A 14,543-nucleotide genomic window follows, 5' to 3' on the forward strand; every position below is an offset into this window, starting at 1 on the left:
AAAATGTATGGGAAAGCCGTACATACATTGTTCAGTCTCTTGTTACATAAATACAGTTTAAAAAAAACAACTAAAACAAATCATAAAACATAGCTCCCCCCCCCAAACCACTCTTGTCAACCTCCTGGTTGATCAGAGGTCTTGACTTTAGGGAAACAAGCATGAATTATAGTGACGAGCGTCTTCTCCAAAGCATGAGCTTTAGTTTTCCTGCAGGAGAGCCATCGACACCTCTGGTGAACCTGATGATGATCCATATGTAAAGCACAGAGGCACATTGAACAAATACACAGCAGACAGTGCGCATTTGGCCAAAGCCGATAAGCACCATGGTTTATTCTACAGTTAACATTTGCTTTACTTGAAGCGGCTCCTTGAAACCAAATGCTGAAACCAAGTAGCATCAACTCTAAGCCTTAGCTCTCTAATTTGTCACTGATGTTAGAGTGAACACTGAAGTTAAATTTATAAACCTTTACCGTTTACCTTTTTAGACCATCTTGTGGCATCTTGTTTAACTTTTTTTCAGCTGCAATGACATCATCCAACAAAGCTGCTGCAAGCCTGAAGCTTTGATCTAGAAACGGTTTTTAGATTAGACTGCACAAATAAAATATTCTCACACATTCCAGTCTGATTCTTTCACCATATAATTACCTGCTGAAGGCATGTAGGTCCTGAACAAAAGGATGTTGGGGAAAGAATCCAGGCCAAGGCTTCTCCTCAGCGTTGGTCTGTCTCCTGATGTGGACCCGTGGCTCTGCTCTGGTGGCCTGAGCTTCGACCCTCCCTGAATCAAGGGCACCGTCTTTACAGAGCGCATTCCTGCATGTGTTTGAGAAATTTAAGCTCGAGAATTCAAATAGTAAAAACTGGTTAAACATAATTTGAACGGAGTGATTTGCTCAGTAACTTCTGTGGTCTTTTTACCTTTGAAACTGTGCCGCTTTTTACTTCTACTTTTGGAGCCAACATCTTTCACAAAATGGAAGTTCATCAGATATTCCATACTATCGATTACAGTTTTGGGAATCACACCTATTGTCATACAGATTAAAACATTGCATATAAAGCATTGCATATAAAGCCACTTGAAATTTTTTTATCAACACCAAATAACTGGTCTTTTACCAAATAAATGAGGATTTTCAATGAAGGTGCGCAGAACAAGAACTCTGAGCTCAAGCCGTCCTTCAGACATCTCTGTCGTGTTTGGCGGGGGTAATAGACATGGAGCGAAGACTATAGCCAGGTTGGAGCTGGTCATCAAGTTCTCGCTGCATCTGACAGCAGTACATACAGTGAAAAAAAACAATATCAGGTCTCCTGAACTATCATGTTGTTTCCATCTGAAGCACACAACCTGGGGCAGAACCAGCTTTGACAGAAACACTTGTTTCCTAGACAAAAATGACTTTAAATCGGCACTTTGTGTATGCGACTAATTTCTGCTAACGTTTAATTAAAAAAAAAAAATCCTTTCATACCGCTGGGAAACTTTTGCCAAGTAGTCGAACATGTAATGCAGACAGGAGGCGTTTCTTGCAGGAAGGAGACAGGACAGCAGCTGGAGGGCTGCCATCCTGTCCTGTAGGTTGGGCAGAGACTGAGCTTTGAGCATAGCTGCATGAAGCTCCGAGGGAAACAGCGGCTCTGGCAGCTCCCTGCAAAACTGTTTGATCAGAGTGGCCACATCATAGGGGAGGGCAGTGGACAGACAACTCTCTCCTCGATTCAGTTTGGCCTAAACCAGACACAACAAGAGCAAAAAAAAAAAAGAGCATATCTGCATGTAGTGTTGTTGTAGTAGTTTGTCTAGCTATAACCAGATTAAACTGTTTAATAGATATAATTAACATTAGAAACACCCATTCAGTTTCAACAAACATCCTTTTTGAAGGATTCGTAAAACTATTTTATTTGCCTGTATTTGTACCCTACAAACATGTGGCAACTACTGCAAATGTAGAAGTGTAGGTGACAGGTCAGTAAAGTGACTTAAACCACTAGATGGCACTATTGCTCCAGAAAATATTGTGGAACTAAGACTTAAAACAAACAAACATTGAGACTCTTACCCTGAGAGTCTTAATACGAGCAAGACAGCCTGGTTTTCTGAAAAGGCCCACAGTCCCACCACGCTCCAGAAGGAAAGAACAAGCGTCCACCAAAAAGCTGGGACACAAATTATTAAGCAAAGTTTTAGAAGTGTTCCTCCCAAGTTACATTTAATGATTTCCCTTTCCCACTCACCAAGGTACAAGCCCAAATTCAGGAATGTAACACCTGGGCAAATTTTCCAGAGGAACACCAAAGATCTTTGAACCGCTGATCATCAGTCTCTCCCTTTTCTTCTCAAGACTCTTGATAGAGATCCCATAAAGGACTTGAAGGTGGAACCGAATGACATTGCTGTCTGTAAGCTTCATGATTTGACCGGAAGCAAAGAAAAACCTAAGCACATTAACGGCCTTTCACCGTGGTACCACAATCTCTGCAAACTCAGTAATGAGTAAAGGAGGTGGGCTTTATTATTCTAATCCGTATCACCTGCCACACAGGAAGTGAGCGCTGAAGGGAAAGTGATGCATTCAGGAGTGGTGTAAAACGTGAGTCACTTTAGATTGCTATTGAAACACTTTTACAGTAATTCTTTTTTTCCGGAAGTGGGTGTTTCAGTTTCACAACATCTTTATATCAGCAGTGTTTCAGCAGTATTTCCCCACATGTACGACAAACATTTGTAGAAGTGCAGAAGACTGTAAAGTTGTAGCCAAATACTGTTTGAGATCTTTCAGTATTGATCGCAGTGATACTAATAAATGCTAGTGTGAATGCACTTGTTTGAACATACTTGAGTGCCAGCTCCCAAATCTAGAACTGATTAAATGCATTTTTACTGAAAACATACCAGCACTGGGGCCGATAAAGTCATCACCACAAAATTACTGCCTAAATGTTGGAATCGCTGACATCAGTGGCTGTGCAAGACATTTATGATTATTCACAGATGTAGCCTACAAATTCCTCATTCCCAGAATTTTCTTTTGCTGGAAATTATACCACCTTATACTACATAATGTGGGTTTGGCTCTTAAAAGGCCAGTAGCTTAACAGAAGCAGCATACTGATGGCGTTGTAGCCAAGATGTTATTTAGTTGGTGGGTTGTGGGAGTGCAACTAACAAAAAAAGTGATTCGAAAGCATTAATGTTTGTCGTTAAAGGGTTCAAACTCCCACTATCATCTTTCTGAAGTATGCTGCAATTAGACTGAAGCTTTTTAGGGCCCGAGCACTGAGAGTGCGAAGGCCCTATTGTATCTGCTCCGTTTCTTCTTCTTCTTCTTCTTCTTCTTCTTCTTCTTCTTATTATTATTATTATTATTATTATTATTATTATTATTATTATTATTATTATTATTTTTCTTATTCTTATTCTTATTCTTATTATTCTTATTCTTATTCTTATTCTTATTCTTATTATTCTTATTCTTATTCTTATTCTTATTCTTAATATTATTATTATTATTATTCAGGCAAAACAAGGGCCTTGTTGAGGGCCTAAACATGCTCAAAAACTCATGAAATTTTGCACACATGCCAGGTCTGGTGAAAAATTTTGTATTTTAATGGTTTTACATATGGGCATGTGAAAATGGCTCTGTATTCGCCACCTATGCCTTGTAAAATACAGCCCTATGACCACATCGTTTGAGCTACATGTATGAAATCTGGCACACATGTGTACCATGCCAAGACAAACAAAAAAGTCTGTGGGCCCATTGAGGCAAACCCAACAGGAAGTCCGCAATTTAGAAGTGAAGGTGACATTTTGACTCTAATTTTGCCATTTCCATGCCTCAAACTTTTTCAAATTCCTCCTTGGGATTTGGTCGTATAAGCTTCATCTTTGGTCAGTGTCAACTACACACCTGGGCCATGTTAAATTGCAGAGCCACGGCGAATTTCGATGACTCGCCATGAAAATCGTATTGCCTCTCATTCTGTCATACATTGTCCAATCTGGGCCAAAGAGCACACATATGATAAGGCTCCAGCCCTGAACATATTTCAACTGCCATATTTGACATCAAGGACAGCGCCACCTAGTGGGAACAGGAAATGTCATGTTTTACACTTTGGGGTACAGTATAGTGATGGGTGACATCTGCAGCCTCAAATTTCTCCAGGAAAGCCTTAAGGAGTTGGTCTTGGGTTACAGTGAAAACTGTGAGTTTTCGCAGAAGGGTGTGACCCCGAAAGCATGGCGAACTTTGATGTCTCGCCATGAAGAAACAAATTAGTATAACTCAATGAAATCCAGTCTGATCAGTACCAGACTTTACAGGCGTGATGTCAGGGCCGACCTGAACAGATTGATGTGCCCATTGTCAGGAATACGCAGAACGCCACCTAGTGGCAACAGGAAATGTCATGTCTTTCACTTTGTTGTACTGATTTCCACAGGTTCATCGTGGCCACCTCAAAAGCGGTGAATATCACCATCAGTCCCTCATGATGCTTCAGTGCGAAAATTGTGACTTTAAACTAAACGGCGCACCCTGGTGGCAACGCGGTTCACCATGAAAGATGAAGTGGCTTTTGAGGGGCTTGGAAAGTTTAAAAAGTCTTGAAATTTCAAAGCATCAGCCCCTGCTCTGTGTTTTATCTATGAGTCTGAAACCTGTTAAGCTTATGGAAGATATTAAGATGTACAAAAAAGTCTCTTGGAGCAATATGCCAAATCCAACAGGAAGTCAGCCATTTTAAAATTAATGTGTAATTTTAGCGACATTTTCCCCTCTTTTCAGGCACTGTACTTTGATGAACTCCTCCAAGGGATTTCATCAGATTGGACCGATCTGCAGTGCGTGGCATCTAAAGACCTTTGTGATGTTAAATTGCAAAGCTTTTTACATTCAGGGAAACGGGGTCGTCATGGCGGCATGTGGAGTCTTCAGTCACCAATTCTGAATCATAACTAACATTAAAAACATGTTTAAGAAGGAAAGAGAGCAAATAAATCTGATTAACATCTGATCTTTGTGTTTTTTGTTCAATATCAGCATGACCTGTGTATACATACACAAACTTTATTAAAAGAGATAACATGACGTGTTTCCATCATGTAGTAATTGTTAGGTTTAAATGTACCAGAACAGTTAGACACTGTGAAACACATACAGTCTTCAAAATGTTTGATTAATATTTTTATTGTGAATATTAATCAAGATTAAAGTAACAGTGTGCAAAATCTCAACACTAGATGTCAGTACATAGCAGACTGCATTCAACCGATTTCTGTTTTCGTACCCCTCCTAGTTCAAATACACAATCCCAACTAAGGTGGCTTCCATTTATCTGTAGTGAGTGTGTGCTGTCAGTCCGCTGTTTAGCCATTAACTTTGTCATGAGTTCAGGTTCCAGTGCTTTCACCCATTCAGTCAGCCACTCATCTTCTTTTTTATTTTTATTTTTATTTTTATTTTTATTTTCTGCCTGTCCCGTTTGGTTCTTTTGCCATCAGAATTATTGTCTAAAGGCGAAGAAAGATGCCCAACGGATTTACTTTACCAAATTGACCATCCCAGCCTTGCCATAATGGTCTATTTTTTATTCACCTTTTATTGTTTATTTTATTTATTTTTTATTTTCACTTGCTAGATACGGAACAGACTTGAATGAGGAAAATAAAAGGGAGAAAGGAAGAGGGGGGAGAAAAACAGCGGAGAAGAGGGATGGGGATAAAGGGCAAAAAAACAAAAACCAACTAAATAAGCAGACAAAAAAAATACATATATCAATCACCTGGATCACCTGTTGAGAAAGAAAAAAGAAAACAAGCAGAAGAAAACGAGAGCAACATAATAAACAACATCACGATGATATATGGGAATATAACTGTAAATACTAAATGTTAAACATTATTGTGCACGTAATATCGACAGCGCACAGTGCGCTTTGAGGTAGGAGCCAAAAATGGTAAATGGTAAATGGCCTGCATTTGTATAGCGCTTTTCTAGTCCCTAAGGACCCCAAAGCGCTTCACACTACATTCAGTCATTCACCCATTCACACACACATTCACACACTGGCGATGGCAAGCTACATTGTAGCCACAGCTGCCCTGGGGCGCACTGACAGAGGGTGTAGTTTGTGTGTGTGAGCACCCGTGTGTACACCTGTGAGCATGGACCCGCTTGTTTTTAAAAGGTTCCTTCATGTAATGATCTGCTAGAGGGTGTGGGGAGCCACAGCCCCGTCCACCAGGGCATGAAGCAGGTATGGAGGAGATCAAAACTCCAAACATCCAGAGGCCCCCAGAACACAAGAGACCAAGGAAGACCAACAGAGGGGCAGCCACGCCACTATCCCAGAAAGAGCTGAGGAGAGCCCCAGATGAGGGGTCACTCAGCAGCCGCGGAGCAGAAGCCAGGGGGGGTTGCAGTGACGTGCCCGTGCACTCCGCCGGCAGCCAGCTGCGCCAGAGGGACCGATCCAAGGGCTGAGAGGCAGAGGGCACCCCACCCTCAATTCAATTCAATTCAATTCAATTCAATTTTATTTATATAGCGCCAAATCACAACAAAAGTCGCCTCAAGGCGCGAAGTGGCCCGAGCGAGCCCCAGGCTCCAGGCCCCGATAAGCAGCCACCAAGGAGTGAGCTGGTGCGTACCTGGACGCCCATCCCCGGACACAAAGAACCAATGCACCGATGTCTGAGGGTGTCTGCCACTTGCAGGGGAAGTGGTGGGGGGAGATACAGTGGGGCAAAAAAGTATTTAGTCAGCCACCGATTGTGCAAGTTCCCCCACTTAAAATGATGACAGAGGTCAGTAATTTGCACCAGAGGTACACTTCAACCGTGAGAGACAGAATGTGAAAAAAAAATCCATGAATCCACATGGTAGGATTTGTAAAGAATTTATTCATAAATCAGGGTGGAAAATAAGTATTTGGTCAATAACAAAAATACAACTCAATACTTTGTAATATAACCTTTGTTGGCAATAACAGAGGTCAAACGTTTACTATAGGTCTTTACCAGGTTTGCACACACAGTAGCTGGTATTTTGGCCCATTCCTCCATGCAGATCTTCTCAAGAGCAGTGATGTTTTGGGGCTGTCGCCGAGCAACACGGACTTTCAACTCCCACCACAGATTTTCTATGGGGTTGAGGTCTGGAGACTGGCTAGGCCACTCCAGGACTTTCAAATGCTTCTTACGGAGCCACTCCTTTGTTGCCCGGGCGGTGTGTTTTGGATCATTGTCATGTTGGAAGACCCAGCCTCGTTTCATCTTCAAAGTTCTCACTGATGGAAGGAGGTTTTGGCTCAAAATCTCACGATACATGGCCCCATTCATTCTGTCCTTAACACGGATCAGTCGTCCTGTCCCCTTGGCAGAAAAACAGCCCCATAGCATGATGTTTCCACCCCCATGCTTCACAGTAGGTATGGTGTTCTTGGGATGCAACTCAGTATTCGTCTTCCTCCAAACACGACGAGTTGAGTTTATACCAAAAAGTTCTACTTTGGTTTCATCTGACCACATGACATTCTCCCAATCCTCTGCTGTATCATCCATGTGCTCTCTGGCAAACTTCAGACGGGCCTGGACATGCACTGGCTTCAGCAGCGGAACACGTCTGGCACTGCGGGATTTGATTCCCTGCCGTTGTAGTGTGTTACTGATGGTGACCTTTGTTACTTTGGTCCCAGCTCTCTGCAGGTCATTCACCAGGTCCCCCCGTGTGGTTCTGGGATCTTTGCTCACCGTTCTCATGATCATTTTGACCCCACGGGATGAGATCTTGCGTGGAGCCCCAGATCGAGGGAGATTATCAGTGGTCTTGTATGTCTTCCATTTTCTGATGATTGCTCCCACAGTTGATTTTTTCACACCAAGCTGCTTGCCTATTGTAGATTCACTCTTCCCATCTTCCGGATTGTTAGGAATTCCGGAATCGGAATGTTCGGAATGCGGCATAGTTCCGGAATGTTCGGAATTCCAGAATCGGAATGTTCGGAATGTTCGGAATGCGACAACGTTCCGGAATTCCAGAATGCGCCATAGTTCCGGAATGTTCGGAATCGGAATGTTCGGAATGTTCGGAATGCGACAACGTTCCGGAATTCCAGAATGCGCCATAGTTCCGGAATGTTCGGAATCGGAATGTTCGGAATGTTCGGAATGCGCCAGAGTTCCGGAATGTTAGGAATTCCGGAATCGGAATGTTCGGAATGCGCCAAGGTTCCGGAATGTTAGGAATTCCGGAATCAGAATGTTCGGAATGTTTGGAATGCGCCAAGGTTCCGGAATGTTCGGAATTCCGTAATCAGAATGTTCGGAATTCCGTAATTGGAATGTTCGGAATGCGCCATAATTCCGGAATGTTCGGAATTCTGGAATTCGCCAAGGTTCCCGAATGTTCGGAATGCGCCATATTTCCGGAATGTTCAGAATTCTGGAATCGGAATGTTCGGAATTCCGGAAGGCGTCAAGGTTCCGGAATGTTCAGAATGCACCAAGGTTCCGGAATGTTCGGAATTCCGGAATACGCCATAGTTCCGGAATGTTCGGAATTCCGTAATCAGAATGTTCGAAATTCCGTAATCGGAATGTTCGGAATGTTTGGACTGCGCCATAGTTCTGGAATTTTTCGGAATTCCGGAATCGGAATGTTCGGAATGCGCCATAGTTCTGGAATGTTAGGAATTCCGGAATCGGAATGTTCAGAATGTTCGGAATGCGCCAAGGTTCCGGAATGTTTGGAATTCCGGAATTCGCCAAGGTTCCTGAATGTTCAGAATGCGCCATAGTTCCGGAATGTTCGGAATTCCGGAATCGGAATGTTCGGAATTCCGGAATCAGAATGTTCGGAATGCGCCATAGTTCCGGAATGTTAGGAATTCCGGAATCTGAATGTTCGGAATGTTCGGAATGCGCCAAGGTTCCGGAATGTTTGGAATTCCGGAATGCGCCAAGGTTCCGGAATGTTCGGAATTCCGGAATGCACCAAGGTTCCCGAATGGTCGGAATTCCGGAATATGCCTTAGTTTCGGAATGTTTGGAATTCCGGAATCGGAATGTTCGGAATTCCGGAATCAGAATGTTCGGAATGCGCCATATTTCCGGAATGTTCGGAATTCCGGAATGCGCTAAGGTTCCGGAATTACGGAATGCGCCAAGGTTCCGGAATGTTCGGAATTCCGGAATGTTCTGAATTCCGGAATCGGAATCGGAATGTTCGGAATTCCAGAATCAGAATGTTCAGAATGCGCCAAGGTTCCGGAATGTTCGGAACTCCTCCAAGGGATTTCGTCAGATTGACGCGATATCTTCTGTGTGGAATCTAAAGACCTTTGTGATGTTAAATTGCGAAGCTTTTTACGTTCAGGGAAACGGGGTGGTCATGGCGGCACGTGGAGTTTCAATCACTCGCCAAAAAGCAGTAATCTGCTGTCACTCAAAAACACAATGTCCAATCTCTCCGGTCGCAGGCATGATGAGACTCGAGCTTGGAAATGTTTGTTATGCCAATTGTCAGTAATGGCTAGAGCGCCACCTAGTGGGACGACTATAATCGTGATTGAATGAGATGAATTGTTAGCTGGTGGTTAAATGCATGAATTCCATCAATGTGACATCAGATCAGACGTGCTGGTTGTAGGTGTTGGGCGTGGCTCGACGTGCCGGGGTTCGAGGGCCCTCATAACGCTGCTTGCAGCTTTAATTTATTTTTGTTTTTTCTGATAGCAATAAAGGTAAAGCAGTGTTTCAACTATTCTATCTTGCATACCAAAATGTATAAAACTCTGTGTAAACCACAGACTGATCAAAACCAGCTTGCTATAATGTGTGTAAGACTGGCGTTATTTAGATACTAATTGATAATAATAAATGCATCAGTTTATCATTTTATTAACTGCAGGGTCTATAAGGAAAGAAAGCAGTCACAGAATAGTGTTGCTGAAGTTTTCAACCCTTTAACTATAGTAGTTGACCATCATTGTTTATTTAAGCAGTTTAACTTTTGAGCTATAGAAAACTGAAAATGCCTTGAAAAGGGCAGTTTGTTAAAATAATTAAAAGTTTATTTAGTCTTCATTAAAATGGTTTATGTAACCACTCTTTTGCTAAAAGTGCACTTTTTTTAGAGTATACTGTATATTTGTGTTGCCATCTTTTTCAAACACACTATTTATTCATCTGAAGTATTGTATTTGTTTTTCAGAATTATATTTGATGTTCTTTGGGGAAAAAGCATGACTCCAACTCTCTGGATTACTGATAAAAGGAACTATATTTATTACAACAGTACATGTATATACAGCAAAAGGAACAGTAGAAATACAGAAATAGAAGCAAAGCTGGTGTGGTTGGTTTTGAGATTTTTGGTGATGTCTGAAGATTTAGAAGCACTTCCTGTGGACGATGGAGGGGCCAGCCTCATCGTACTCCTGCTTGCTGATCCACATCTGCTGGAAGGTGGACAGAGAGGCCAGGATGGAGCCACCGATCCAGACGGAGTATTTCCTCTCAGGGGGAGCAATGATCTGGAAGGAGTGGATAGGAAAATCAGGAATGAAGTACATATTAGAACATTTTACACCATGCCAAAATTTGAACAAAAGGCTTGCTTATTTCTTCTTTGACAAAATACATTTTAATAACTTTGCACTCCTTGGACTCACTTTGATCTTCATTGTGCTGGGAGCCAGGGCAGTGATTTCTTTCTGCATACGATCAGCAATACCAGGGTACATGGTGGTACCACCAGAGAGCACGTTGTTGGCATACAGGTCCTTACGGATATCAATGTCACACTTCATGATGCTGTTGTAGGCCGTCTCATGAATGCCAGCAGACTCCATACCTGGGGAAAAGTTGTAAAGAGGTAAGTATTCATGCAGCTAACAGTGGTGGTCGTTGCAATACATTTAAGATGTAGACAATAAAACAAGAAGAAACTCAGGAGATAAAATGCTACTAGTTATCATTTACACATCATTTTAGTAAGATTCGTAAGTGTCTATGAATTAATAGCGTTATAGATATAAAGGGCTATTAGGGGAGGCTATACTGAACTCAGAACTCCAGTATAGTGTATTATGAATTATATTTATACACAGCCTATATATGGCTTTATTGTTCTTATGGGACATTAGGTCCCATGAGAACAATACACCTAAGTAGATACTACTATTGCTGGTATTGGTATGAAACCAAAATATATTTTGTGCCTTTCTGTGAATGTGCGGTGGATCGACTGACCAATAAAAGAAGGCTGGAACAAGGTCTCCGGGCAACGGAAACGCTCGTTTCCGATGGTGATGACCTGACCGTCAGGGAGTTCATAGCTCTTCTCCAGGGAGGAGGACGATGCGGCTGTGGCCATCTCATTCTCAAAGTCCAGAGCCACGTAACACAGTTTCTCCTTGATGTCACGCACAATCTCACGCTCAGCTAAATGGAGGAAATATCACAGTTCAGTCAACCAGGAAAAGTCTGTTTATATCTAGAACGTTCAGAATTCCGTTTGACAAAGCACGGTCACAGTATATGCATATTGCCTGTTCAGGAATTTGGAAACTGTAGGTAAGCTCATGTGATTAAAAGGCTAAAAATGTTGAAATAGATCACTGTTTACAGTTTACATTTTTCATTAAAATTCTGTGGGATTGTTTTTGGCTAAAGTTGGTAATTTTCTTACCAGTGGTGACAAAGGAGTAACCACGCTCAGTCAGGATCTTCATCAGGTAGTCAGTCAGGTCTCGACCAGCCAGATCCAGACGCATGATGGCGTGGGGCAGAGCATAACCTTCATAGATGGGCACATTGTGGGTCACACCATCACCGGAGTCCAGCACAATACCTGTCCAGTGAAGGCAGTAGTTTGTTAGAAGAAAATATGCACAGATTGATATGGTTTAACTTACATGCGACATTGCACAGAAGAGGGCTCACCAGTGGTACGGCCGGAGGCATAGAGGGACAGCACAGCCTGAATGGCCACATACATGGCTGGGACGTTGAAGGTCTCAAACATGATCTGGGTCATCTTTTCTCTGTTGGCTTTGGGATTGAGGGGAGCCTCTGTCAGCAGGGTGGGATGCTCCTCTGGGGCCACACGGAGCTCGTTGTAGAAGGTGTGGTGCCAGATCTGTGAATCCAGGAAAGAATGATGTTATTTGTTGACAAAAATAACATTTCAGTTTTCCCACATCTTTATATCTTTCGCACCTTCTCCATGTCGTCCCAGTTGGTGATGATGCCATGCTCGATTGGGTACTTCAGAGTCAGGATACCCCTCTTGCTCTGGGCCTCGTCTCCCACGTAGCTGTCCTTCTGACCCATACCTACCATCACACCCTGAGAATGAATAAAACAAACAAACTCAAGCTCAAGACTTAAAAACAGACATCTTGTGACAGGGCAACAAATATGTAATCTCCCAGAAACTTGGGGCCTTTCCCGTATTCCAACCTGGTGACGAGGACGTCCAACAATGGATGGGAAGACAGCACGGGGAGCATCATCACCGGCAAACCCAGCCTTGACCAGGCCAGAACCGTTGTCGCACACCAAGGCAGTGGTCTCGTCGTCGTCACACATGTTTGGTCTGTACCGGGCTGGCTTTCTATATAACACAAAAAATAGAAATTAATCAGAATATTATGGTATATTTACAGAAATGTTTAAATGCATATTATTTCCATTTAAAGAAGCAGAAGTTCACATGAAGAAACAAAGTTGTGCAATTCTATGAAATAATGTAGCGCTATGTTCAGTATGAAGACACTTTTGAGTAGTCTAATCTCTCTGAGCCTTATAGCTGCTTGAAAAGCCAAAACAGGACCACCACCACACACTCATGGGTCTATTTTCAGCCTCTGGACTCTTGTAAAGCCCCCTCTGCCCCCACAACCCCTTCTTAGTATCTCATCGTTAAGCCAGAGCCAGTTAACAGCTGAGGCAGTGTGACTTTTGACAAGTGGCAGTGGAGGCCTGGCTCTCCTCTCAGCTGTCGCCACATAGTAGTCTCCTCTGTTTGGATGGAGACCATGTGCTTGGAGTCTTCCAGGCTCTCAGGCCTGAGCCTGCATCCCAAGTGCCAGCATCCCCTCTTTGAAGAGTCTTACCGCTGTCCTATTCTGTCTAATATGTCCTATAGTAGGCCACAACCCTGTAAACCTTAGAGACTGCTGTCTGTAACTGTGAATATGACCAAGTTACAAAAACTTGATTTTGAGAAACATAAAACTTGAATATAAAGGTATATTTTACCAATTATTATGTTCAGTAAATTAGTCTAATTATCAGTTTAGTTCAAGTAACATAACAGTTACATAAAAATCTGTAAAAAATCTTTATCTGTTGCTTTCCATACTACACAGCCCGACATTTAAATATAACCTAGAAATGTGGGAAATGACCTTTTTCAGAATGCTCTTTAACTTGTGCTAAAAACAGTAAAAACAGTAAAGCATCAGTGAGGAAGCCTTTTTAAGAAAAAATAATGAACTGATAATTTTCCTTATGTTGAGTCTAACCTGAGCTAGTGTTGTTTGCCTGTTTCTCCGAGTCAAGCATCACATATATCCTCCACCCTAAGTCTTGATGGCAACTGACTTGCCCTTATATACCGCAGCAGCCCTTAAACTATTCAGCACACACAACTTATCCTTTTACCACTCTTCAACAAAACAATAAAACATCTGCTTAGGCAAGAAACAACTTCTAGCTGTAATGAATACAGTATATCCATGTACTGGCTGTAATATACAGCAGCACTATCTGGTCATCCTCACTGACACTTATCCTCCAAAAAGCAGCATCTGAAACACAGCAATGATCCAGCAAAAGGACTCACCAAGTTGTAACCACAAGACTGGAGTTTCCACTGGGACAAAGGGGCAAGGGTGCAAGGGGTTCCTTAAATATGCCTCTGCGTCCTGGAGCTGGGGGACGGTGGGCGGGCTCAAGGGTTCACACAAGCCCAAATTAAGTGTTGCTCAGCAAAATAGTCCATTAAAGTGGATCCTGTGTCAGGAAATACCACCAATCTATAGAGATGCTGTCCTGGACATTGAATGCCATAGATAGAAGTAAGGGGGGGGGGGGGGGGAAGCAGCAAGTGGAAAATTTATTAAAGATAGATGATTACATTATGAAGTATTTAAAAGGTACATGAAGGTCAAATGTGATAAATGACAGTGAATGTGGATCTTCTATATGATTAAGGATTTTAATGTTATATGCATGGGAGTATTATTAAAACCAATATTATTTGTACATGAAAATAGTGAATTTAGTTGTATTTTAGCTGTCAAATTATTTTTGTGGATTCTTTATAAATATAAAAGCTGAGCTTGTCGTACTCCCATCAGGGAAAAACAATCAGCTGCAAAACCATCAGTAAATAGTTTGTAATGGAGATTTATGCATAGCAACACATTTCTCCCATTCATAGTTTGTGGAGCTGCCATTCAGATCCCGAGGGATGTGTTAATATGACTAAGCTCAAACAGGGTCCTGG

General features: G+C 42.3%; 2 protein-coding genes across 2 annotated transcripts; both read right to left on the reverse strand.

Annotated features, from left to right (window-relative positions):
- Window positions 1-166: 166 nt before the first annotated feature.
- On the reverse strand, window positions 167-2,429 carry LOC146617366 (inactive Rho GTPase-activating protein 11B-like). Its single transcript, XM_085373001.1, has 8 exons — window positions 2,254-2,429; window positions 2,079-2,175; window positions 1,488-1,744; window positions 1,132-1,283; window positions 931-1,038; window positions 658-825; window positions 487-577; window positions 167-242 (listed from the first exon to the last, which is right to left on the reverse strand). The coding sequence occupies exons 1-8, from the start codon at window positions 2,427-2,429 to the stop codon at window positions 167-169; spliced, it is 1,125 nt and encodes a 374-aa protein (XP_085229127.1).
- A 7,959-nt stretch (window positions 2,430-10,388) lies between these two features.
- actc1a (actin alpha cardiac muscle 1a) lies at window positions 10,389-13,906 on the reverse strand. Its single transcript, XM_085373667.1, has 8 exons — window positions 13,878-13,906; window positions 12,491-12,644; window positions 12,248-12,376; window positions 11,972-12,167; window positions 11,718-11,879; window positions 11,279-11,470; window positions 10,699-10,880; window positions 10,389-10,560 (listed from the first exon to the last, which is right to left on the reverse strand). The coding sequence occupies exons 2-8, from the start codon at window positions 12,617-12,619 to the stop codon at window positions 10,417-10,419; spliced, it is 1,134 nt and encodes a 377-aa protein (XP_085229793.1). The 5' UTR covers window positions 12,620-12,644; window positions 13,878-13,906; the 3' UTR covers window positions 10,389-10,416.
- Between the last annotated feature and the right edge of the window lie 637 nt (window positions 13,907-14,543).

This window comes from Diplotaxodon limnothrissa, linkage group LG15 (genome assembly GCF_057381915.1).
Source record: "Diplotaxodon limnothrissa isolate DT_005_m linkage group LG15, D_limnothrissa_male_GT1.1, whole genome shotgun sequence".
NCBI lineage: Eukaryota > Metazoa > Chordata > Actinopteri > Cichliformes > Cichlidae > Diplotaxodon > Diplotaxodon limnothrissa.

What these genes read in the sequence shown, in the direction of transcription:
- LOC146617366 (XM_085373001.1), bottom strand. Translation starts at nt 2,429, where the DNA reads ATGAAGCTTACAGACAGCAATGTCATTCGGTTCCACCTTCAAGTCCTT. An exon ending in GAATTTGGGCTTGTACCTTG is followed by an intron (nt 2,176 to 2,253) that starts GTGAGTGGGAAA and finishes TTTGTGTCCCAG; the next exon opens with CTTTTTGGTGGACGCTTGTT. An exon ending in CCACAAGATGGTCTAAAAAG is followed by an intron (nt 243 to 486) that starts GTAAACGGTAAA and finishes GATCATCATCAG; the next exon opens with GTTCACCAGAGGTGTCGATG.
- actc1a (XM_085373667.1), bottom strand. Translation starts at nt 12,619, where the DNA reads ATGTGTGACGACGACGAGACCACTGCCTTGGTGTGCGACAACGGTTCT. An exon ending in TTGGACGTCCTCGTCACCAG is followed by an intron (nt 12,377 to 12,490) that starts GTTGGAATACGG and finishes ATTCATTCTCAG; the next exon opens with GGTGTGATGGTAGGTATGGG. An exon ending in CCAGCACAATGAAGATCAAA is followed by an intron (nt 10,561 to 10,698) that starts GTGAGTCCAAGG and finishes CACTCCTTCCAG; the next exon opens with ATCATTGCTCCCCCTGAGAG.